At 41.6% G+C, this 24,118-nt stretch overlaps 1 protein-coding gene across 1 annotated transcript in view; it reads right to left on the bottom strand.

Moving 5' to 3' along the window:
* scn8aa (sodium channel, voltage gated, type VIII, alpha subunit a) overlaps positions 1-24,118 on the bottom strand; it is a 69,317-nt gene that overhangs the window by 32,753 nt on the left and 12,446 nt on the right. The window contains exons 3-12 of the mRNA XM_052105327.1: positions 19,453-19,571; positions 18,405-18,494; positions 18,071-18,199; positions 16,636-16,727; positions 12,693-12,914; positions 11,988-12,051; positions 11,626-11,767; positions 7,434-7,640; positions 6,723-7,010; positions 11-316 (exon numbers count right to left, since the gene is read on the bottom strand). Of these exons, the coding sequence (XP_051961287.1) occupies positions 11-316; positions 6,723-7,010; positions 7,434-7,640; positions 11,626-11,767; positions 11,988-12,051; positions 12,693-12,914; positions 16,636-16,727; positions 18,071-18,199; positions 18,405-18,494; positions 19,453-19,571 (1,659 nt within the window). The remainder of the gene's footprint in view (positions 1-10; positions 317-6,722; positions 7,011-7,433; positions 7,641-11,625; positions 11,768-11,987; positions 12,052-12,692; positions 12,915-16,635; positions 16,728-18,070; positions 18,200-18,404; positions 18,495-19,452; positions 19,572-24,118) is intronic.

Below are 24,118 nucleotides of genomic sequence, written 5' to 3' on the forward strand. Positions count from 1 at the left end.
ACTTCCTTACGCTTTCGTCAGTAGCTGCCTTATCTATTATCACCTCAGGCAGTAGGCGTCCACCAGGCCCCGGCCCGATGAGAGAAACCACTCCATTGCAATCCACAGTGCAGTTGTGCTTGCCATAGTAGCCCGTGTAGCTGCTGCGACGCTGCGGGCTTAAGAATGAATCGCGCCGCTCATCATACTCTTCAACTGTGCTGTGTTCATCATCCGCAAACTCGTTCTCTGAGCCTCCGTCCTTACAGCGGCTGAAGAGGCTGCTCTTGCTGTTACGCCTCGAAAGGAATGGTGAGCCAGGGATACTAAGCAGAGACTGAAGCCAGGAAATGGAGACAGAAAGAGAAGGATAAGACATGTTTGGTTGAACACACCACTTGTACTTGAATATTGGTTTCCGGCAAAGGGTTGTGTGGCATTCATCACTGAACTCAAAATACCTTTACAATTACATTTAAATTTAAATAAAATTTGAAAGGAAGTAGCAAACAGGATGAAATTCAAGTTGGAATAATTTTTTTTTTTTAGAAATTCATACTGCTTTATGCGTAGTTTTTATAAAGTTAATCACACAATAGATGGGGTATTTTCAAAAACTTTATGAATTAAGATTAAATTTTTAAAATGCCACTTATAGAAATTTGTATTTAAATTATTTATATTTAATTATATTTATTAAAACTTTCATTCTATGGACCAAGGTGGAAGAAGAGTTAATTTCCCAGAAAATTCTAATTTCCCACACATTTCTGTGTTAATACGTATTTTATTTGAAAACAATGTGACATTTTGTGGCGCTGTATGGAAAACGTCTAGGTTACGTATGTAACCTCCGTTCCCCGATGGAGGGAATGAGACGTTGTGTCAGAGAAGTGACACTAGGGGTGTCTCTTGAGCACCGATATTCACCTCTGAACTGTGAAAAAAGGCCAATGAGAGTTGGCAACCAGTATTTGCATGTCCCACCCCCGGACATACGGGTATTTAAGCGGCGCAAATACGGGAGTTCATTCAGGATTTTTCTGAGGAGCCGGAAATGGTCAGCGACATGGCAGGGGAGACACAACGTCTCGTTCCCTCCATCGGGGAACGGAGGTTACATACGTAACCTAGACGTTCCCCTTCTGTCGCTCTCTCCACGTTGTGTCAGAGAAGCGACACTAGGGGTCCACTTATAAAAGTGCCATGCGCTGAGCCATGTATGTGAACTGTTGATACAGGAGCGAGCAGGTATTCTTACGTGCAGGATGACCAACTGTATCAGGCTGCACGTACCCTTCCCCAATGCCCCATTTAAGCCATCAGGATTCCTTATCGTTACCCTGGAGGGGGGAACAAGGTGCTGGCCGCCAACCTGGGAACGGGCCAAGCCTGGCCGGGCCTCTTTTCTCTCTATGTTTCTCGCATAGAGCAACTAAGGCCGGGCCCTTACACGCATTGAGGGAAGGGGGTCTTAGCCCTTATTCAGGGCGGAGAAGACCCTGCGGAGGCCACGCCTACCCGAGAGGGGAGGCAAGTTTAAGTGGCAAAACCATCAGAGGCCTGACTTAGGGCCTATGTGGAAAAGTTGGTGCGGTGGTGGATCCAGCCTATAGAGGGGGGAACATACAGCACGGCAACCGAGGCAGCCGTGACTGCCTAAGAGAAACACGGGAGTCCGCTCGCCAGAGGGGACAGAACCGTGGTATTACACACAGGGGGAGTCCGAAGGAGGCGTTACCTGTGGAGCACCTATACCAGTACAGGGTAGCTTGCGGGTACCCGCAGTGGCTTGGGTCAGCGAGTTCCTCCGCTGAACTGCGACCCACGAGGGCTAGGGAGGAATCAACCAGTGTCCCAAACCTGGGATCTCCTGGGAATGAAGGCGCACTGTTTCCCCTGGTTAGGGGGAAAGGCGCTAGGTGCAAGCGATTCACTTGGTCAGATCGTGGGCGTGCTACCGAGTTCTACGGGCTCGGTACCTGAGAAAACACGGGACGATACTGACTCAACTCGGAGATTGTAGAATCTCGCAAAAGTGTTAGGTGTTGCCCAGCCCGCTGCTCTACAAATGTCAGCTAGGGCAGTGCCCCTAGCCAGTGCCCATGAGGACGCAACACTCCTGGTGGAGTGGGCTCGGACCCGCAAGGGGGGGCACGGCCTGGGTGTGATAAGCCAGGGAAATGGCGCCGACAACCCAGTGGGCGAGTCTCTGCTTGGAGACAGTGTTCCCTTTCTGCTGTCCCCCAAAGCAGACGAAGAGCTGCTCAGAGCGTCTGGTGCTCTGTGTGCGGTCCAGATAAATCCGTAAAGCACGTACTGGACACAGCAGTGAAAGGGCTGGATCTACCTCCTCCCGGGGCAGCGCTTGCAGGTTCACCACCTGATCCCTGAAGGGTGTGGTAGGAACCTTGGGCACACAAAAGTGTCTGCCGGACCGAACTCCAGGCAAGCGTCGCTAACAGAGAACGCATGCAGGTCCCCGACCCTCTTGATGGAAGCGAGCGCGATCAGCAGGGCGGTCTTGAGAGAAAGGGCCCTGAGTCCAACTGAGTCAAGCGGCTCGAAGGGGGGTCTCTGGAGTCCCGTAAGGACGACCGAGAGATCCCAGGAGGGGAACAGGTTAGGCCGGGAGGGAGTTATCCTGGGGGTGGAGCCTCCACTCTCCGCCAGGAAAGCTTTGTCTTGACAGCGCGTCCGCTATCACATTGAGGTTGCCGGGGATGTGAGTGGCGCGCAGTGACTTGAGTCGCTGCTGACTCCAAAGGAGGAGACGACGGGCGAGCTGTGACATGTGGAGGGAGTGTACTCCGCCTTGGCGGTTTATGTAGGCTACGACCGTGGTGCTGTCTGTCCTGACTAGGATGTGTTTGTTCCGAATTAACAGGAGAAATTTCTGCAGGGCCAGAAAAACAGGCAGCAGCTCTAGGCAGTTGATGTGCCAGCGCAGCGGGCCTCGGTTCCACCGGCCTGCAGCTGCGCGCCCGTTGCACACGGCGCCCCAACTCAATTTGGAGGCGTCTGTTGTGACCAGAACGCGTCAGGACACCTGCTGCAAGGGTACTCCTGCCCTTAGAAAGCAGAGGTCTGTCCAGGGTTTGAAGGTTTGGCGGCAGGCAGAAGTAACTTTTACGTTGTCGTGCCGCGGCGCCATGCTCGTCTCGGGACTCGAGTCCGGAGCCAGTGCTGAAGTGGTCTCATATGCATCAACCCCAGCATCGCGGTCGCCGCGGAGGATGCCATATGCTTGAAGGAAGCGAGGCATTTCAGCACTGACTGAGCACGCTCGTTGGAGAGACGTGCTGTCATTGAGACTGAGTCTAACTCCAGACCGAGAAAAGAGATGCTCTGGACTGGGCAGAGCTTGCTCTTTTCCCAGTTGACCTGAAGCCCCAAACGGATGAGGTGGCTGAGCACCGGGTCTCTGTGTGCGCATAGTAACTCTCGGGAGTGGGCCAGTATGAGCCAGTCGTCGAGGTAATTGAGTATGCATATGCCGGCTTCTCGGAGCGGGGCAAGAGCTGCCTCTGCGACTTTCGTGAAGACGCAAGGGGACAGAGACAGGCCGAAGGGGAGGACTTTGTACTGATACGCCTGGCCGTCGAACGCGAACCGTAGGAAGGGTCGATGTCGAGGGCAAATTGAGACGTGGAAGTACGCGTCCTTCAGGTCTACCGTTGTGAACCAATCTAGATGCCGGACGCCAGATAGAATTTGTTCCTGGGTGAGCATTTTGAAAGAGAGTTTGGACAAGGTCCGATTGAAAACTCGCAGGTCCAAGATCGGTCGTAAGCCGCCACCTTTCTTGGGTACAACAAAGTAAGGGCTGTAGAAACCCTTCTTCGTTTCGGTTGGAGGGACAGGCTCTATAGCGTCCTTTAATAGAAGGGAGGCGATTTCTTCACGCAGGGAATGGGCATGTTGGCCGTGTACTGCGGAAAAATGTACGCCCACGAAGGGGGGCGGAGACCTGGCAAACTGAATTGCGTAACCAAGTCGAATGGTCCGGTGCAGCCAGCGTGACGGGTTGGGCAGTGAAAGCCATGCCTCTAAGCTCCGTGCCAGTGGCACCAAGGGGACGAGTTTTTTGGATGTACCCGGCGGGGCTTCGCAGCGGTGCGGAACAGGTAACATGCCGTCGGGAGGCAACGTGGTGTCCCGAGGCTCTGGTGCTGAGAATAAACTCAAAGCACTTACCTTGCTCCGCGCACCCGGCAGGGGGCGGGTTCGTGACTGAGGAGGAGGTCTGATGCTGGCGTCCTCTGGACTCGTCTGAACCAGCCAGCCGGGGAACAGTCGTGAGGCTGAAGGCGGGGACACCGCATCCATGGAGCCGGGACTGTTGAGGCCTGAAAGCAGAGTGCCGTGAGAACGGCATTTGTGGGCCATGTGCCCCAGAGACAAAGGAAATAGCTCTTTTATTGAGGGAAAATGAAAAAACAAAGGATTCTCCTCCCGGCCCTCCACCGGGGGACGGAGCGGTCTTACCACCTCCGGAGCTAACGTCTTGGGCTCTGGGTGCATTGTCTCAGGAGCGCCTGGGAACCTTCTGGGTCCTCGAGGGGGTCCGTGAGACAGGGGGCGTGTGCTTCCCGCGGTTTGCTCGACGCTGGGGCTGAGAGCTGGGCCCGGGTTGAGGCGGAGCAGGAGCTTGTCTTCTGGCCGCGGGAGGACGCCCTCGGTGAGCAGACAGGGCATGGGCCGTGGCGGCAGGCTTGCAGCGAGGCATGATGTGAGAGATGGCCTCCGTCTGCTTCTTTACCGGGGTGAACTGCTGGGCAAAGTCCTCGACGGTGTTGCCGAAGAGGCCGAACTGGGAGACAGGGGCGTTGAGGAAGCGAGTCTTGTCGGCTTCACGCATCTCGACCATGTTCAGCCACAGTTGACGTTCCTGGGCCACTAGCATGGCCATTGCCTGCCCGAGCGCGTGCGCTGTGACCTTCGTCGCTCTCAGGGCGAGGTCGGTCGCTGAGCGCAGTTCCTGCAGCGTGTCAGGATCAGGGCCACCCCCGTGCATGTTGCGTAGAGCCTTGGCTTGGTGGACCTGCAGGAGAGCCATGGAATGCAGGGCGGAAGCGCCGCGTCCGGTGGCGCTGTAGGCCTTCGCTGGCAGCAAGGAGGTTGCTCTACAGGTCCGGGAAGGGAGTACGGGGCGACCTCGCCAGGTGGCAGGGGTTCCGGGGCATAGATGGATCGCAACCGTCCTATCCACCTGGGGAATCGCTGCGTACCCGTGGCGCGCTCCGCCGTTGAGGGTGGCGAGGGCGGACGAGCCTGTGGCGGTGTGACGAGTGGAGAGGGGTGCTCTCCACGAAGACGTCAGCTCGTCATGCACTTCCGGGAAAAACGGAACCGGGGGTGGGGTGCGAGGCTGTTCCAGACCCCAGGAACCAGTCATCCAGCCGTGATGGCTGTGGGGAGGATGGAGGGTTCCAGTCCAAGCCCACGCTGTTGGCTGCCCGGGAAAGCATGTCGATCATCTGTGCGTCTGCCTCAGCTTGGGCGTGCAGGCCCGAAAGCGGCAGCCCAGGGGAGTCCTCAGCATCAGATACCACGCCCTCCGATGCCGCGGCGAGCTCATCTGCTTCCATCGCAAGAGGGTCGGCAGACTGGCTGTGAGGCGAGTCGCCGCCGCCTCGAGCACGGACGGGAATCAACGAGCGTGCTGGGGTGCAGGTGGTCCAAGGGGGCGTACCCGGCGGAGCTGCACCCGCTGCCATCCCCAAATCGCCTCCATCGCCAGCCGCATCGTCCTCAATCCCGTGGGAAGAAGCAACACGGGGGGCGGCTGGAGTGGCTTGCTCACGGTTGTAAGCAAGCCGTGACTGCAACGTTGTCATGGTCATGTTCTCGCAGTGAGAACATGAACCATCCACAAACGCAGCCTCGGTGTGATCGCTACCCAGACACACGAGACAACGCCTGTGGCCGTCTAAAGCGGAGAGCACTCTACCGCATCCAGAAACAACACATGGGCGGAAAGGCATCTTTATAAAGACGCGTCCTTAAAAGGACGTTCAACGCCGCTGTGTTTTGCTCTTTTAGAGGAAATTGCTCTTTTAAATAAAATCACTCTTTTATGAAAAAAGGACTCGTGGGAGTTCTTTTATGATCTGCACTGTCGAAGCGCCCAGGGGCAGGAATGCACAGCCGTGCAAACAGGAGAAAGCCGATGTTGTGCGCCGTGGAATCCAACAGCATGCAGCAGAGGAATGACAGGAACTCGGTGTGTAACACGCAGCAATTGCAGACACGACCATAGGCTCCGAAGTAATTTTCTGAATGAACTCCCGTATTTGCGCCGCTTAAATACTCTGTATATCCGGGGGCGGGACATGCAAATACTGGTTGCCAACTCTCATTGGAGTTTCTAATTCTGAACTAATTTTCATTGTTCAGAGGTGAATATCGGCGCTCAAGAGAGACCCCTAGTGTCGCTTCTCTGACACAACGTGGAGAGAGCGACAGAAGGGGAATGTAAAATCTGTTTTGATAGTTAGCATGTTAAATGTATTGACAGTATTCAAATTACTGAATGTTGGCTGAGGAAAACAAATTCTACATACCGTTGCATAGTTTGTCCAAATTAATGATTTGACTAATATTAATGTTTTGTCACATACTTGTGGCTGTGTTAAATATTCTGTGAGACTGATCCGGCATAAGCAATAGCTTCTTCCAAAATTACAAATCTCAAAAATACAAAATACAAATCATAAACAGATGTCGTTTTCATTCTTCACCTGGTTCATAATAGAGCCCTTACGCCCTAACCGGTTGTCAGGGAAGTGGAATCTGCTCCTTCTGCTTCCATCATCTGATTCAGATTTAACAAACTTCTCGCTGTCCCCTTTTTCCTTATCCTGCTCTTTCTGTCGCCACTTCTTCTTGCGGTTGCGTCGCTCTTTAGCACTCTTGGAACTGAGTTTAGACATCTCAGAGGAGCTGCAGGACAAGTTCCCTCCTTCTTCACCATCATCCTCCACCGCATCTTCAGACGCTGTACCTGCTGATGTCGCCATGGCATTAGCCTGCCATCAAAAAATTGAAAGACACCAGTTAAATTCATCGGTCACTTATTCATTAGTACAAATCATATTAATGCATGGCAGCACTGTATTGAATGCAATTAATTCAGCTTGAAAAACGTAACATACAGATTATTGGTATATTAAATTCTGATTGATCTTCTTTCTTACATCTGATGCAGCATTTAATACACATAAACAAAGCCTAATCTACGCCTGGCAGCACTGGTATTTCCTTCATGAAATTGAAATCTAGTTGTTTTGATTCCATCATCATTACAAAATTCCAACCAAATGTGAATAATGAAATGCAAACCTTCCAATATAGCTGGCATATAAAAATGTATATTTGATGAACATTGCTGAAAAATAAATAAATAATAAACAAATATGGAAAAGTGGACCAGACTTATAACAGCGCCTGACCTGCATCTCCTCCTGATGTTTCTTCAGCTGTTCCAGCATGGCTTTAAACTTCACCTCCTTTTGCTCCGCCTCTTCTATAGTGGCCTGGTTCTGCTCCTCATATGCCATGGCCACCACAGCCAGGATCAGATTCACAAGGTAAAACGAGCCGACAAATATCACCAACACAAAGAAAATCATGTAGGTCTTCCCTGCTGCTCGTAGGGTCTGTGGATAAGGGACAGATCCCAAGCATCATATATAACATACAATACTAGATAAATCAGATTAGTTCAAACACACACACACACAGATACAGTATATGTTTGTTTTTCTGTCATGGTGTGAACATTCCATTGACAGTGAAATTGTAAATGTTTCTGTTCTAAGATAATTATATTTTCCTTTGGTTGGTCCACACAATATAAGAGATTTCAGGTTTTACTATCTTTGTGGGGTAATTTGGTGGTGTCATTCATATAATTTCGTCCATATAAATGCAGCAGAATGAAACTGTGGCTTTTATTTAGTGATTTATTACTGGAAAATGCATGTATCATTATACCAAGCCTCACTTGCTTCTACAGCCAAGGGCAAAAATATTGGCAGTGACATAAATTTTGTGTTTTGCAAAGTTTGCTGCTTCAGTATTTGTAGATTATTGTAGACATGTTTCTATGGTATACTGGAAAACAATGATAAGCGTTTCATAAGTTTTAAAGGCTTTTATTGGCAAAAACATTCAAAATATGCAAAGAGTTAATATTTACAGTGTTGACCCTTGTTCTTCATAACCTCTGCAATTGACTCTGGCATGCTGGATATCAGCTTCTGGGCCAAATCCTGACTGATGGCGATCCATTCTTGCCTTATTAGTGCTCTGATTTGATCACAATTTGTGGGCTTCTGCTTGTCCACTCGCCTTTTGAGGATTGACCACAGGTTCTCTATGGGATTAAGATCCGGGGAATTGCCTGGCCAAAATTTCAAATGTAATGGTCTCCGAGCCACTTCATTATCACTCTTGCCTTGTGACATGGTGCTCCATTATGCTGGAAAATGCACGGATCATCACCAAATTGCTCATGGATCGTTGGGAGAAGTTGCTCTTGCAGGACGTTTTGATACCATTCTTTATTCATGGCAGTGTTTTTGGGCAGAATTGTGAGAGAACCCACTCCTTGGATGAAAAAAAAAAAACACACATTAATGGTCTCAGGATACTTCACTGTTGGCACGACACAGGACTCATGGTAGCGTTCACCTTTTCTTCTCCGGACTATCGATTATCCAGATGTCCCAAACAGTCAGAAGGGGGCTTCATCAGAGAAAATAACTTTGCACCAGCCTTCTGCTGTCCAATCCTTGTACTTCCTGCAGAATTTCTTTGCTGCCCTTCTTGACACCAGGCCATTGTCCAAAAGTCTTCGCCTCACTGTGCGTGCAGATGCACTCATACCAACCTGCTGCCAATATTGAGCAAGCTCTGCACTGGTGATGACACGAATCCGTATAGCTGACACCTCAGGAGACGGTCCTGGCGCTTGCTGGACACTCAGGGACGTCCTGAAGCCTTCTTCATTGCAGTTGAACCTCTGTCATTGAAGTTCTTGATGATCCAGTAAATTATTTCAGGTGCAATATTCTTTGCAGCTATTTCCTTGCATGTGAGGCCCTTTTGATACAAAGCGATGATGTCTGCACGTCTTTCTTTAGAGGTAACCATTGCAAAAAGAACGCAATGATTGGAAGCACTTCTTCCCTCCTTTTATAGCAATCAGTCTGCTCTTATATAGTCATTTCACCTGACTAGTACTCATTCACACTTTCCCAGGTGCTGCTGATATGATCAGTGAAATGATGTTAGCTGGTCATTTTGTGCCAGGGCCAATGGGCCAGTTCATTTTTTTTGACCAATGAAGCTTTTTGCTATTATTTAAAATGCATCTGATCACTCTGCATAATAGTCAAGAATCAACACCACAACAACTGAAGCAGAAAACATGTATGTCACTGCCAATACTTTTGGCCACGGCTGTACAGTATTTGACCAACTTGTGTATAGAATGCATTCACGTGTTCTATTAAACTGAGTGGTTGAAGGCAATCACTTGCAACCTGAGGTGCTAGAATAAGAAGATACTAACATATTGTTTTGAGTGAAAAATTTAAAAGAGAGGAACAGAAAGGTAGGCACTAATTTCATGGTTAAAAACAGTACAGTTGTTTAACCTAACAGAATAATGAGAAAATACTAAACCTAACCTATGAGGAGTGACATTTCCTTTCATCGACTTTAAAGAACTGCAAGTACCTGTCTTCTGGGAACAAAACACATTCAGATGTTGAATAAAGGGTGTAATTTGTTAATTTAATGAATGGTCAGTATAAAAGCTTACCAAGGAAATAATTTGATAATAATGTATTTAGAATTATACACCAGTTAGTTCTGGTCATCTAATCTGATTGCATAAGCAGCGTTCCAACAGTGCTCATATTTAGTATTACAGCACTAGAACTCTTTGTTGTTTGCTGACAGGCTGCCAGTTTGTGTGTTGCTCAGAGAAATGCATCTGTTGGTCCAGCTTTGGCTAAGGAACTGTTTTTGGTACCAGAGCAAAATTAGATAAAATATGTTTTTCAATATAAAGATCTTGTTTAATGAATTGTTATATAAAAGCAATATCACACGGGCAATCATGCTGTTGCACTGAATAAGGGCCTGCGGCGGAATCACAACTGCACTCTTACTTGTGTGATTTTGCTTAATTATATTACATTTGATTTAATATCCATTGAAAATTAGTTTGACAGGCAATTTGTTTAAATATAACTTTATTGAGTTGATATTTAGGATGGTCTATGAGCTGTAAACTGGCACTGAACCAATGGCGATTGTTTTCCATTTTTACCAAATGTATAACTAAATGTAAAAGTACATAACGATCTAGAGCTCAGGCTATATTTAGTCTTCTACTATTTGGTCTTCTAGCTGTCCATTAGTCCTCCTGATCCCAGAGGGTTCTGTGTGTTTCTGCTCATCCTGCAGGACAAGGAGGGCTGTCTGTAGTAGGATAGAAATTGTGGTTTAACCTAAACACTCCTCCATGCATTAATTAAAGATATTAATAACTAAAGCAAAGTGGTTTTATGTCACTGAATCAAGACATTTCTTAAGAGTTTTTTATAACTATTGGGATTCAAATGAAATAGCACAAATATTAAAGCAACAGATTTCTCCCATTAGATGTTAGTCCCGCTGTGTTAGTATAGGTAATAGTTTGTGGTAGCAGAAAGCCCTGGCAACTCCCAGATTTAGTAATTAAGTACTTTAATAGTGCATTCATATTTAAAGCTTCCTCCCCATTGCTCCTGAAGGACACTTGCAGGACATTTTGTACACACACACACACAGACAAATATATATATATAAAACCAGAATCAGTGTCATTCAAAGAAGGATTGGCGTGAAACCAGAATCAGTGTCATTCAAAGAAGGATTAATTAAATTTATGTAGAGACCACATATAGTATACCACATGCTTTTAGTTTGTTATTTTTTTCGTTTTCAATGCAGCTTCTTCAACACTGTAAAAAAGTGTTTATGTGGCTAATCTAAATTAAATGTCTATACTCAATTCAAAAATATTAAGTAGCTAACTATATAAACATGACTACATTGGGTTCCACCAATGAAACTAATTTGTAATGGTCAGATCATGTAGAAATAGTACCTTAAGGTATCAACTGCATTTTTCCACTTTTTTTTAAGTGTATTAAGATATTAATTTATCAATGATTCTTTATGGTTAGTAACAAAATAAAATATTTAGTTTTCTGTTTGTTTTTAGTTTAGATTTTCTTTGCTTTTTGTTTGTTTGTTGGTTTGTTTTCAATGTAGCTTCTACAACACAGTAAAACAATTTTATGTGGCTAATCTAAATTAAATGGCTTTAGTCAATTCAAAGATATTAAGCAGCTAACAAAATAAACATGACTACATTGGGTTACACCAATGAATCTCATTTTTAAAGGTCAGATCATTAAATAATATTTCTTTAAATTATCAACTGCATTTTTTAAGTGTATCGAGATATACATTTATAAACGATTCCATGTGGTAAGTAACAAAAAGGTTTCTTAAAACGTAAAACAAATAAATTTGCCTAAAAATTTATGAAAGAGGGGAGAAAAAAAAAGACCACGCCCTTACCAGCTGGTACAAGTTCTCCCAAAAGTCCTGCGTCATGAGACGGAAGAGAGCCAGGAAAGCCCAGCCAAAGCTGTCAAAGCTGGTGTAGTCATAGTTTGGATTGCGACCAGCCTTCATGCATGTGTAGCCTTCAGGACAGCGACTGAGAGGGGAAAAGTGTACACAGCACAAAATTATTTTGCTCTCTTATATGGATTAACAATTCTAACTGAAACATTTGTCAGAGAAGAATCCCAGTGATCTACTTCTGCTATACTTGATGTTATTTACAGTATATATACAACAGTATGTCTGCAACAACAGCTCCAATGTGTTGATATGCTTTCAAAACTACGTTTTGAGGGAGAGAGCCAGACACTCACCCTGAATCAGAGCTGTTTCCACATAAAAGAGCATCCAATGCACCAGGTAGGAAGTAGAAATTGGCTGTGGGGATGGAATAGGTAAATAAGACCATTTCGAACAAATGATTACACTGTATATGGACATTCAGTCTGATTCACTACAAATATTCTCAAAATAACAAAGTCAGATGAGGTTTTTTTTTTTTTCAATAAAAACACAAAACATACAGTAAAGACTATGGGACTATCCCTTGAAAGTTTTAAACCTGGTTATCAGCCCAGATTTTAAAACAAGATGCATCTCCAAGCCCACAGGCATGACATAATGTAATATTTGAGTGTGTAATTGTTTTTGAGAAATTGGTACCCAGAAGTCAGTTAAATCTGACAAAACGTCCCTGTTTTTCTTTCTTTTTTTTTTTTTAAATCAAAAGATTTTTTTAAGGGTAGGATTAATCTGTATTAGTTATATTTTGCTTTTAAAAAAAATCTATTGTATGTTCTCATTTAGATTGATAACCACATTAATGTGGTGCCAAAGTTCAATCTTGTACTTTTTTGACCACTTTTAATTTAATTTAAATTAAAAGTTAAAACTCTAAAAACTCAAAATCAATCAGAAATAACCAGAAATTTGTGTGACAAGTTAAATGGATGGGAAAAAAAGAAGTTATTATGAATAAATGAGTGTATGCACTGCATAAAATTCCAATAGAAGCTCACTCTCATTCATGATGTACTCCTCCCATTTGAAGGCATGGCTGCCATTGCCGTGGTACATTTCTGTCATGTTGATGGGCCAGATGACACACTTGTGTCGCAGATTTCCCATGAAGAGCTGCAGACCAATGAGGGCAAAGACACTGAGGCAGAACACTGTAAGGATCATCACATCTGACAGCTTCTTCACCGACTGGATCAAAGCACCAACAATGGTCTTCAGACCTATGAAATACGAAATATGCATGCACACACGAACACACACACACACACACACACACACACACACACACATAGAGGCACATATAGTTGCAAGTGTGCTCAAGTCCCAGGAGTGTATGACAGGAGCCTCAAGGCATGAAGTGACAACTATCTGAGGAGCTACGAGGCCATGTTAGTATTTCAGGCATTTTTCAGAAAACAATTTGGGTCTCATTCGCTAACCATGCGTTTTTGTGCATAAAATCTGTGCAAATGTTTTCACATCTTCATTCAGGTTCACATTAAAGATATTGAATACTTTATATATAGGATAAAATTCACAACAAATTCAAATGTACACAGGCATGTAAAACATGGAATGGGTAAAGCTGATATGTTTAGGCTATTTATTACTATTAGAAACTGAAATGACCAAATTAAGTGACCCTACAAGTCTTTAAGAGTAACAAAAATAGCTCTTTTCAAACTTTCATTTAAAACCCAATTTATTATGTTTTAACTGGTTTTGAGAATGGCACATTTAGCTTTATGAATAGATCTTGCTGCACATGCTCTCAGGTAAGAGCGATTCTTTAACGAGAGTAAGGATTTGTTTGCAGGGAGTGACAAATGGGTGTACAAAAGGGTTTGCATGGAAAGCCCTTAAATGGAGATGGTTTGGGCACATATTATACTAATTACTAATGATGAGTATGTACTCCCTAATTTTGTATATTCTGGATTGATCAACATTAGAACAAGGGTAAGAACAAATTTAAGTGTGAAAGCACCTACTGTTAATCCGGTGGAAATTTTGCATGCATAAGTAAGAATACTTGCAAGCAATTATTTTAATGAATGAGACCCACTCCTTTATAAGCATGCCTGAGACTAATTAAGTAGCCTGATGTTGTTTCATTGTTCATAACTTTAATATTTTCTTTTGCTTTGAATCCTTATTTTAAATTGATAATGGCATAATTAATAAATAACACTACAGAATAAGTACCACAAAATACAATGCAAGTTTTACATTACACAGATACTGTTTAGGAGCCATCCCTTTATGTGGTCTATTAAGATGAATAATTACCTCCCTACTTAGCTTGGAATCAATATATTGTGTAGTAAGCATTTATTATCTCAGGGCATGCAAATCCAATCATGAAACCTATCTGAATTCCAGTGCTCCAAAATAAATTTTTCAGTTTCCCAGGGGATACCCTGAAAGGAATTCTCTGTACAACAAAAGGAGGACTCCCTGTAACAGTGAGAACAACCTGACATCCATTTGTCTACATTTATTGCAGCACAACCAGAGGACTTGACATAGGGAGAATAAAGCAGGCAGGGACTAGTGGGGGGTGGGGGGGGGGAGAGATCACATGCAGGACATTTCAGCTCGAAGGCTGAAAAGAAAGAATTCAGTGTACTGTACATGCCTTCCAGGGTTCCACTGGACATGGTGAGCTAAATATGGAGATGGAATTGTTGCATATTAACATACAACTGGAAAGAGATTCACGAATACATTTTATGAGATCCACAAATAAATGTTCGAACTTTCACAAAAAATGTCTGTTTGGATCTACCATGTAACATTAAGAGTAAAGATTTTGATGACACATTTCAGTCAAGAAAGTTGGTTAAAATGAAAATAGACTCATTCAGCCAGGTTAGCTATAAAGCTAATGATCAGGACACTCTAGAAAATGTATATTTTTGGCTGTCAACATTTAACAAGACACTACATACAAAAGGTTTCAGTCTTAAAGCTTATCTGTATGTGCTTGATTCCATACTCATGAGAGTGCTGTGACACTGGTCCTGCCCTGATAATAAAAGAAGAATGATTGGTTGAAGATAGAATGTGCTACGATTGGTTTGAGTAATGTGGCCATTTTCTGACTGGTTTGAGTAGATGATGGGTGGGGTCCACCTATTTGTAGATGTATGTGCACGTCTTGACTGATATGTGTAGCGATCCGCAAATGCACAGGGAGCGATCTACAAATAAATGCGAGTGATTCACAAATTAATGCTGGACAGATTTGTGTTTGTGAGTTAAAAAATATATTTGTAAATAAAATACAAATATTTGCAAATCTCATTTTATTTATTTTTGAATTTGATTTATTTTTGTGAAATGTAAATTTATTTGTGGATCTCATTGACTTTATTCATGAGCCAACTTTCTATTTGTGAAACTCTTCCCATTTGTGTGTCAATATGCAAAAATTCCATCACCATAGCTAAACATCATGAGAACTGCCCTGACCCCTCCCTCAAAATCCAACCCAGTCTTCATTCTACTGAGAAAAAAAAAAAAAGAGTTGTTTTACCTTAAAGACAGCTGACCCATAGTTCTTTCAACTTTAGTATAGATATCCTACATCCAGGCCTCTTCTTGCCCACAAATCCCTCTAAAAACATCTAAAAATCCCTCAGAGCTCAACGTTTTGCTGAGTAGGCTTAGGTTAATAACCTTACTGAAAATAACTCTACACAGCATAAATACGAATGACGAATACGACGTGCTGTAAATCCTAGTCAGCTAAATAAATCTAGGATTTGTTGTTTCACTGAAAATTACTTACATATGATACTAATGTTTCAAGACATTAAGCTAAAGCACAAGCATTTTAGCCCTTCCCTCTGAAGGAAATAAAAAAAAAAAAAAAAAAAAAACATTATCTGGTGAGGAAAAACCTCAAAGTTGAATTCTTCTCAAATAGACACAAAAACATTATCACTTTTCCATTTGCATTATTTTATATATATTTTACATCCAAGTGCAATTTGTGTTTCATACAAAAATAAAAAGGAAAAAAAAGGAAATAAAAATTATTTAAAAAAAGAAGAAAAAAAATGGCAGCCAAGCACATCGTAGGCTGATACTGTAAAATCAAGTGACTTCCAAAGCATCATGCAGCATATAATATGTCCACAAACTAGGCTTGGCAGTCTTTATAAATAAGTAAAAGGTATGTTCTTTGGGAACTCATTGAGAGCCATGCAATTTTCATCTTAGGGAACAAAACACAGCTTGTTAAAAATATCTACTCCCGTGCTCTGGGGGTGGGGGTTGTTTGAAAAGCTATATGTTTTACATGTTTGTTGATTTAATTCCACAAACATTACCTGATATCTGATATGTATTTTGGCTGATAATTTCTAAAATGATTACGGTTTTTTGCAAAAGTTTTGAGTCTGACTTTCCGTGGTGACTGGATTCCCATATGGTTCTGTGATTTATGAGAGAACCATATGGGCTAACACAATGGTGAAAAAATTAGCTTTTATGTAAAGTCCTTGCTTTTAAAGTCTGCATTGAAAATAGATACCAATGAGGCTTATATAACACTTAGAGGGCAATGTCTGAACAAGCAAACAAAAAACAGTTCAAACCAGTTCAATGACATGAGTAGGTTTTTTCATCAAGGCGTGGTTTGACCGCTAAAGCTTTCTTATCTCTCTCTGCTCTGAAGTTTCTAAAAAGGCAAAAGCGGTGCAAACACCAGAGGACTCTGTACTACAGAGATTGATAGTAGACTGCAAAGCCTATCAAAAATGTATTAGTACCATTTTTGATCATTTTGGAGATAGGTAAAATAGCAAATTAAATATTCCTCTCCAAATTAAGTTCTGCAAAAATAATGAGAGAAAGTCCAATGGAAATAATTTCAAATTGAATCATAATGGGGGTCATTCTACAACGTTAACCTGTGTTTAAACTGCATCTCACCTGGAATGACAGAGATAGTTTTCAATGCTCGGAGAACTCTGAATGTTCTCAACGCTGATACATTCCCCAGGTCCACAAACTCAGTTACATATCTGAAATAAGGGAGGATCACACACAGACACCAATGACAACCACAAACACACCAAGAACACCACCACGCCAACGAATGACCAAGAGGTACTCCACGCACAGAGCCTCTCCACTAAGGGGGGGAAGGAAGGAAAGAAAACAACAATACACTCATACACCTAACACCGACCCAGCCCCTCCCACCCACAAACTCTCTTACCTGGGATTACAGAAATTGTTTTCAATGCCCTCAGAACTCTGAACGTGCGCAGAGCTGAGACATTGCCTAGGTTTACAAACTCTGTTATATACCTGCAATGATCAGATCAAAGTTACATGAAGACATGGTCATGATTTATTTCTGGATGACTTCCATATGCAGATTAAATTGCTCTGTTTCATAAAAGTGTGTATCAATAGCTTTTAGAGGTGGGAGAAAATAAATTACAGTGTAGTATTGCATTTCCGCACAATGCAAAATTGATACACGGATTTTAATGTATAATTACAACAAATTTGTATTGAGACATTTTGGGTATTCATCTTTAATTTCAAATTTGCAAATTTGTCAGATTAATTTATTAGTATGAAATCACTGAAGGCGAAAGTAAACAGCACAGCTCTACAGATTCAAGGTGGCATACAGTATGTGGGTTAATACGTTTATTTACAGTATTAACAAGAATAATGAGGTTGGTATGATTCAGCCTCATTGCATAGCATCATATGAAAAATGTGAAAAAGAAAACAAGTACAGCGAAATTTTAATATATTGCAGATATCTGGCGTGACAAAATCATAAAATGAGAATTGCAATTTGTATTATAACCTAAGTGTCATGATAATATTATATTGCCAGATCTCTGGTTATTCCCACCCCTAATAGCTTCCATAATCTATTGTACAAGCCAAGTTTCTGTAGCCATATTTTCGTATGAGATGTACATTGTACATTAAAGTTGACATGAATGTCTGTTTTTTTGCAAATAGACAACAGGACAGATTTGTAGATAAATAACTGCAAAAATAAAAACAAAGAAAGTGAAAAATGGAAATGGAGATTAAGGAAGACCAAGAGAGAAGTGAGTGAGTTTTCTGTGTGGGCTGTAGGGAGATGTGATGTTGGTGAATGACACTTAACACTGGTCTATTGAAACATTTGAACGATGAAAATTCTTAGAAGAGAGGAAAAGAGAGAGCATTGTGGAGAGACTATGTATATTCACAATGCAGCAGAGACATGTCAAAAGATTCAGAACAACACTCATTTTTCATGCAGGTTTCCAGCAATATGAATAATAAAAAAGGGGACACCCAAAGTATACTCATTTTTGTGGCGTGGCATGTAGGTGTCTCAAATACTTACGCCATTGAGATGACCATGAAATCCAGCCAGTTCCATGGATCTCTAAGGAATGTGAAGCTATCTATACAGAATCCACGGGCAATGATTTTTACAGCTGATTCAAGTGTATAAATTCCAGTGAAGGTGTACCTGAGGGAAAAAGCAATATTTCCAATGCACTTCTCACTATAACATTCACACAAACTAACAAATATACTTTCAAATTAAGTGACTGGGACTAAAGTGTGTTTGACCATTATGAATTATATTTCAAATGTGTATATTTATAATAATTGTAAGGCATGCTTCCAGTAAGACAAAAGGACCACATGCTGTAATAAGAATGAATACTTACTCTACTTGTTTGGACCACTCGGGAGGGTTACTAAACGTCATGAACACACAGTTGGTCAAAATTGTACACATAATGAACATGCTGAATACTGTGGATATCAGTTAAGGAAATACTAAGATATCACAAACAATAATACATTTAGTTACATTTTAAATACATTTGACACTGTACATTTTAATAAACATTTAATCAGGACTTCAACAATCAGACAGAAAATGTCACATTCTGACTAGTTGTAAATCACTGCTAATGCTGATATCAAAGCAGGGAGCAGTTTTCAGCTCTTCTGTCATATTTTTGTGGACATTTAAAATCTTTTGGGATGTTTGAACAACAACCACATCAACCATTAAAGTAGTCAAACAGTCCTCAGAGGACTATGAAAGGAATTTTATGGAATTTTTGTGGTACATTTGTGATAATTGATATTCATTGTGCACCAATGTATTCCTGTACATGTCTTAAGAATACAGGAGCTGAAGAGATACATTTAGCATTACTATCTGAAAAAAACATTGGTATTTATAACCAATATTTAAATTGTGTTGTTTTGGCCACATTAACTTTACTCTTCAGCCATTTAAAGATGAATAAAGATAAAAGGTAAGATAAGCCCAACATAAATATAAAGACTACTTTACAGGCAGTTACATACAATGGAAGCATCAAATATGGAGGCTACTGCTGCATTGTGTCAAGCAGTTTTTTTTAGCCCATCAAATCTTTGCTCGAATCTGCTCTGTCCATTGACTAGACACATGCTGAAAATAGACAATAGACACCTTCCCCTCGCACCATTTTTTATCTCTCCATTTGGCAATCTCATCTCAACTTAACCGTCAAACAAAAACTACTGCCATGCATCTAAAATTGATACCCACTGATATGCTGTTACAGTCCCACTATCATATGGACTGCATTCCTAAAACGGTCTGAAACCATTAGCATTATTCCTTCAATCCAAAATTATAAGACAGAGATAGACAACATAGCAGACCACATATCCACAAATATATAATTATGCACTGAAACAGCTTGAAAAGGATATGAATGTATCAAAATTTTAATAGCTATTCGCCTAGCAAGATTAAAAGGGCTTATCATGTACAAGGCAGGTGTGGCACTAAAGCGGAAGATTGTTTTCCCTCTATTTAGCACTATAAATGTCTGTAGGAAGAAAAAGAGAAAAAGACAGGCAGTGAAAGAGAGTGACAGGACAGACACAGAAAGAAAAAGAGAAACATGGATTAGTTGCAAGCTAAAAGTACTGCATGCTACATTAAATGCTGTTTCACTTCTTTAACTTATTTTGACATGATGAAGACATAACCATATAGTATGCCAATGTCTTCTACTCTTAAAGGATACATAGTATAATATAAGTCATCACACTGAAGACATATCACTTGATAAACTACTTAATAATTAAAATCACATTCTTTGGCAAGCAAAAAGCACATGCAAATATACCGGTACAAGATTATGAAACGAGAAAAGCAACATTTTTGTAGTCTCTGGAATTGAATCAGTTGCAAGAAGAGTAAATAACAATAAATAAATACCATACAATACAATGACCAAAAAATGCTAATAGTAAACAACATTAAATCCAAGTGTGTAAGTTTTGTCAGAAAGAGAGAGACACCTGAATTTTCACTTTAACATAAACAGTATTCAGAATTTACCACCTAACACCCTGTCTACACAGGGCACTTCCGTTTCGGGTGGAGCGTCAAGCTGCTGTGTCATGTCGCGTCAACCCGAATGTTCTAAACCATTTAATTTGTGTAGTAGCACCAGCGCGTTTCATTTTGCACCGCATGCGCTGGCGCTACAACACTGTAGGCGCAATGGACGTGCCACAACAGACGCTTCCAGACAGCGTCATCAATTATAATGGGGTTCTATTGCTTTTGACGCGACGCAACGTTGTGCTCGCGTACGGTGAAAACAGGGTGTAAGGAATAAATTATTTTCTCATAGCAGTGAATAAACAACTTTGTAAAAAGAGAATTGGGGAGAAACATTAGTGACTCTGCATGTTAAATATGGGCCCCTGTGAAGGAGTTCACATAAATAAATTCATTAGGCCATTTTGCCAAATTCCAAATAGCCTTGTAAAAATAAATATATATATATATATATATATATATATATATATATATATATATATATATATATATATATATATATATATATATATACATACATACAGGCTCATTAAAATGAAATCACTGAATATAGCACATTTGGAGGAGGCAAAAATGTCTCAAGATATTTCAATGAAACCTTTGTGGTGCTACCAAAAATTAACCTTGGCTGTGCGTGCACACCGCACCATCTTCTCAGGTTGAGTTATTTTATAGCATATGCTTGAATTTGTACACATTTTTGCCGAGCATGCTCAAGACCACGAACAAGCCAACATAAGCTCACCAGCCTTTCAGTGGATAACCTCATGATTGTTTAAATAAAATATGCTTGCTACCATCAAGGTTTAATAGGAGGTCATACGCAATTGCAGAAATAGGATGCACCCCTGCACTTCCTTTACATGCTTGAGTTTAGTGGAACACTAAAAAAAAAAAAACTCTCCAGCACCACAGACATACATGTACAATAAAATTTCCACAATGTCAACACATCAAAAGAACACATCTTTTGACATAAAAGAGGACTTAATGAGAGTCCATGATGTTATCAATACTCAATCTGGATAATTTATTGTTTTTTTTTTTTTGCTGGGCCATAATGATGAAAGAGATTAAAGGGAAAGTTCACCCAAAATGAAAAATCGGTCAATTTACTCATCAATTTAATTTACTCATGTTGTTCTATACACAACAAAAAAGATACAGTATGAATAAGCCTCATTCACCATTTAAAGATGCAAATAAAGTGAGGCTAACGGCTAACATTCTGTCTAAGGTTTTCTTTTGTGTTCTGGAACAACATGAGGTTGAGAAAACAATGGCAGAATTTTCATTTTGGGGCAAACAATCCCTTTAATTATAATAACATGTACCATACTAAAATTACAGGCTTACTGAATCACATAAAGAGTGAAAGCCAATATCCATCTAATGGGTTTTGGAAGAACTATCACCTTAAGGAAGAGTACCTCAGTAAATAACACCTTGTATATGTAAATAAAAATGGAGCTGGATCTATGTGGGTCAGACTGAATCAGGCCACCAAGTAGCCAATGTACTATTACTGTACCTGCTCAGTCAAAAACAATAGCCTCTTCACTAGCCACAACAGTGTGTGAGATCTCAGGGATCAACTGCAAGCTGTGGGGAAAATTTCTAAAATACTGTTATAAAACCCAGCTTTGATTGACTGAAGAAGATCCATTTTTGCCACAAGCCCATAGTTCAAGCCTAAAGTACGAAACATGAGATGAAAAATAATGCAGAAGCGATACATGTATGAACAAAAATCATTTACCCTTGCCCATACTCTCTTTCTATAGCTGACACACACATCTATAGATGAGTACATGCACACATGCACACCCACACAAGAGAAGTGCATATGGGTTTCCTTTTTTTAATGCATGACAGGCTGCACAGCTGCTGAAAATGTCATAATTCAGTGTGGAGCAGCAAAAAGACATACAGAGATAAAGCAAGAGAGAGAGAGAGAGAGAGAGAGAGAGAGAGAGAGAGAGAGAGAGAGATTGAAATCACCTTTATTTACAACATTTAGGTAACACCAAGTCTGTTACCACTAACAATCTGCGTTACAAAGTCTCAATTACGAAAGATGCATCCAAAAATATATATATATTTTTTTTAAAACAACACAATGACTTAAAAACTCAGCAGTAAATCATCATTTTCATTAACTGTGCATAACACTCCATTTATGGCCCAAGTATTCACAAACACTGGTAAGCACCCAACCAATTTATAGTATGCATATTCTATCCTGAGTCTTGATGCTACCAAACCCTTGAACATCGGCAAAGGATCTAATGTGTCTTTACCAAGCATCTTATTTTTTCTTGTTTTCCAAATAGTGAGTTTGGCAGTTCTTCGGCCCAAAGATAAACAATTGAGGAGATAAATCTTCACCTAAAGATGATACCCATTGAGATAAAAAGGAGAACAAATTACCCAACCGTACACATTGCACGAAGAGATGAAAAATATTTTCGTTTTCAGAACAAAATAAACAACCCACTTCTACATTTGGATTGAGGTGCACCACATGTCTGTTCATAGCTATTGCACTGTGTACTATCCTCCACTGTAAATCACCAGTCCGTTTATCAATGGGGCGTTTGTACAGTGACCGCCAGCTACCTTTGGGGGAGATGTTCACTCCAAAAAAATCAGTCCATTTAGACGACTTTACTCCGGAGAGAAGATGTGCATTGGTCACTTTCACACAAGTCACATACAGAGCTTTATTCCCAACAGACTCAAAAGTATCCAGCTGGGGAGTTTTGAAAGACAATATAAGATTTTCCTCCTCATGCCAGTCCCTTACACCAGCAGCTATCACCAAGGATGGAAAATCATAATCACGAGAGAGAGAGAGAGAGAGAGAGAGAGAGAGAGAGAGAGAGAGAGAGAGAGAGAGAGAGAGAGAGAGAGAGAGAGGCATGCAAAATAAACAATTGGAATCTGCAATAAAAAAATAACCAAAACCCTTTAGACTATCGGATTAGCAGAGAAGAATTGGCAGATGCGCTTATGAAACTAAAACACAGAAAGGCATGTGGTTTAGACAACATTAGAACAGAAATGCTGAAGCACAGTCCAGCAGTAACTGGAACAATCTGCAACACCAGGTCTTACTCTAAATCATTCTAAAGTAAAATTTCTTCTCTATGCAGATGATCTGGTGCTGCTGTCAGCTACTGCACAAGGGCTACAGCAGCACCTGGACCTGCGGAGAACTACTGTCAGAACTGGGCCCTGACAGTTAATCTGAAAAAAACCTAAAATTATGATCTTCCAGAAAAAAGCCAGATTACAGGACACCAGATACACATTCACTCTGGGGAACACTGCAATAGAACACACCCGACACTACGACTACCTCGGTCTAAAAATTTGTGCTTCAAGGGGTTTTGGTCTGGCAGTGAATGCAATAAAAGAGAAAGCTAGAAGAGCAAATTTACCCAAGTTGACATTCCTGTAACAATCTGGTGTAAGATCTTTGATAGTATTATAATGCCTATTGCTCTGTACGGATGTGAGGTTTGGGGTCCACTCTGTCTGGCAGATTACTCGAAATGAGACAAACACCCCATAGAATCCCTGCATGCAGAATTCTGTAGAAACATTCTAAGAGTTCAGAGAAGAACACCTACTAATGCATGCCGGGCCGAAATAGGCAGATACCCCCTTATTATATACATATTGAAAAACGATCCCTCAAATTTTGGACACACCTAAATTCAAGTTCCTCTAACACACTGCAACACAAAGCCCTTAAACCCCAATAGCTGAAGCCTAAAACCAGTCGTCCCCTTTGTCAGCTGAATCTGAAACTCACAAACCCACAAACAACTAACAAACACCAGCTTCAGACCAGCACTGCTGAACTAAACCAAATCAGAATAAACCAAATCATAAAAGAAAGCAGAAATTCATATTTGGACCATTGGGAAAATGAAAGTAAAAACCAAAGCAAATTGGAATGTTATCGGGCCCTAAACAGAACATATAATCTGGCAGAATATCTGCACACTGTAAGAG

The sequence above is a fragment of the Xyrauchen texanus genome, chromosome 35, assembly GCF_025860055.1.
Source record: "Xyrauchen texanus isolate HMW12.3.18 chromosome 35, RBS_HiC_50CHRs, whole genome shotgun sequence".
In the NCBI taxonomy this organism is placed as follows: Eukaryota; Metazoa; Chordata; class Actinopteri; order Cypriniformes; family Catostomidae; genus Xyrauchen; species Xyrauchen texanus.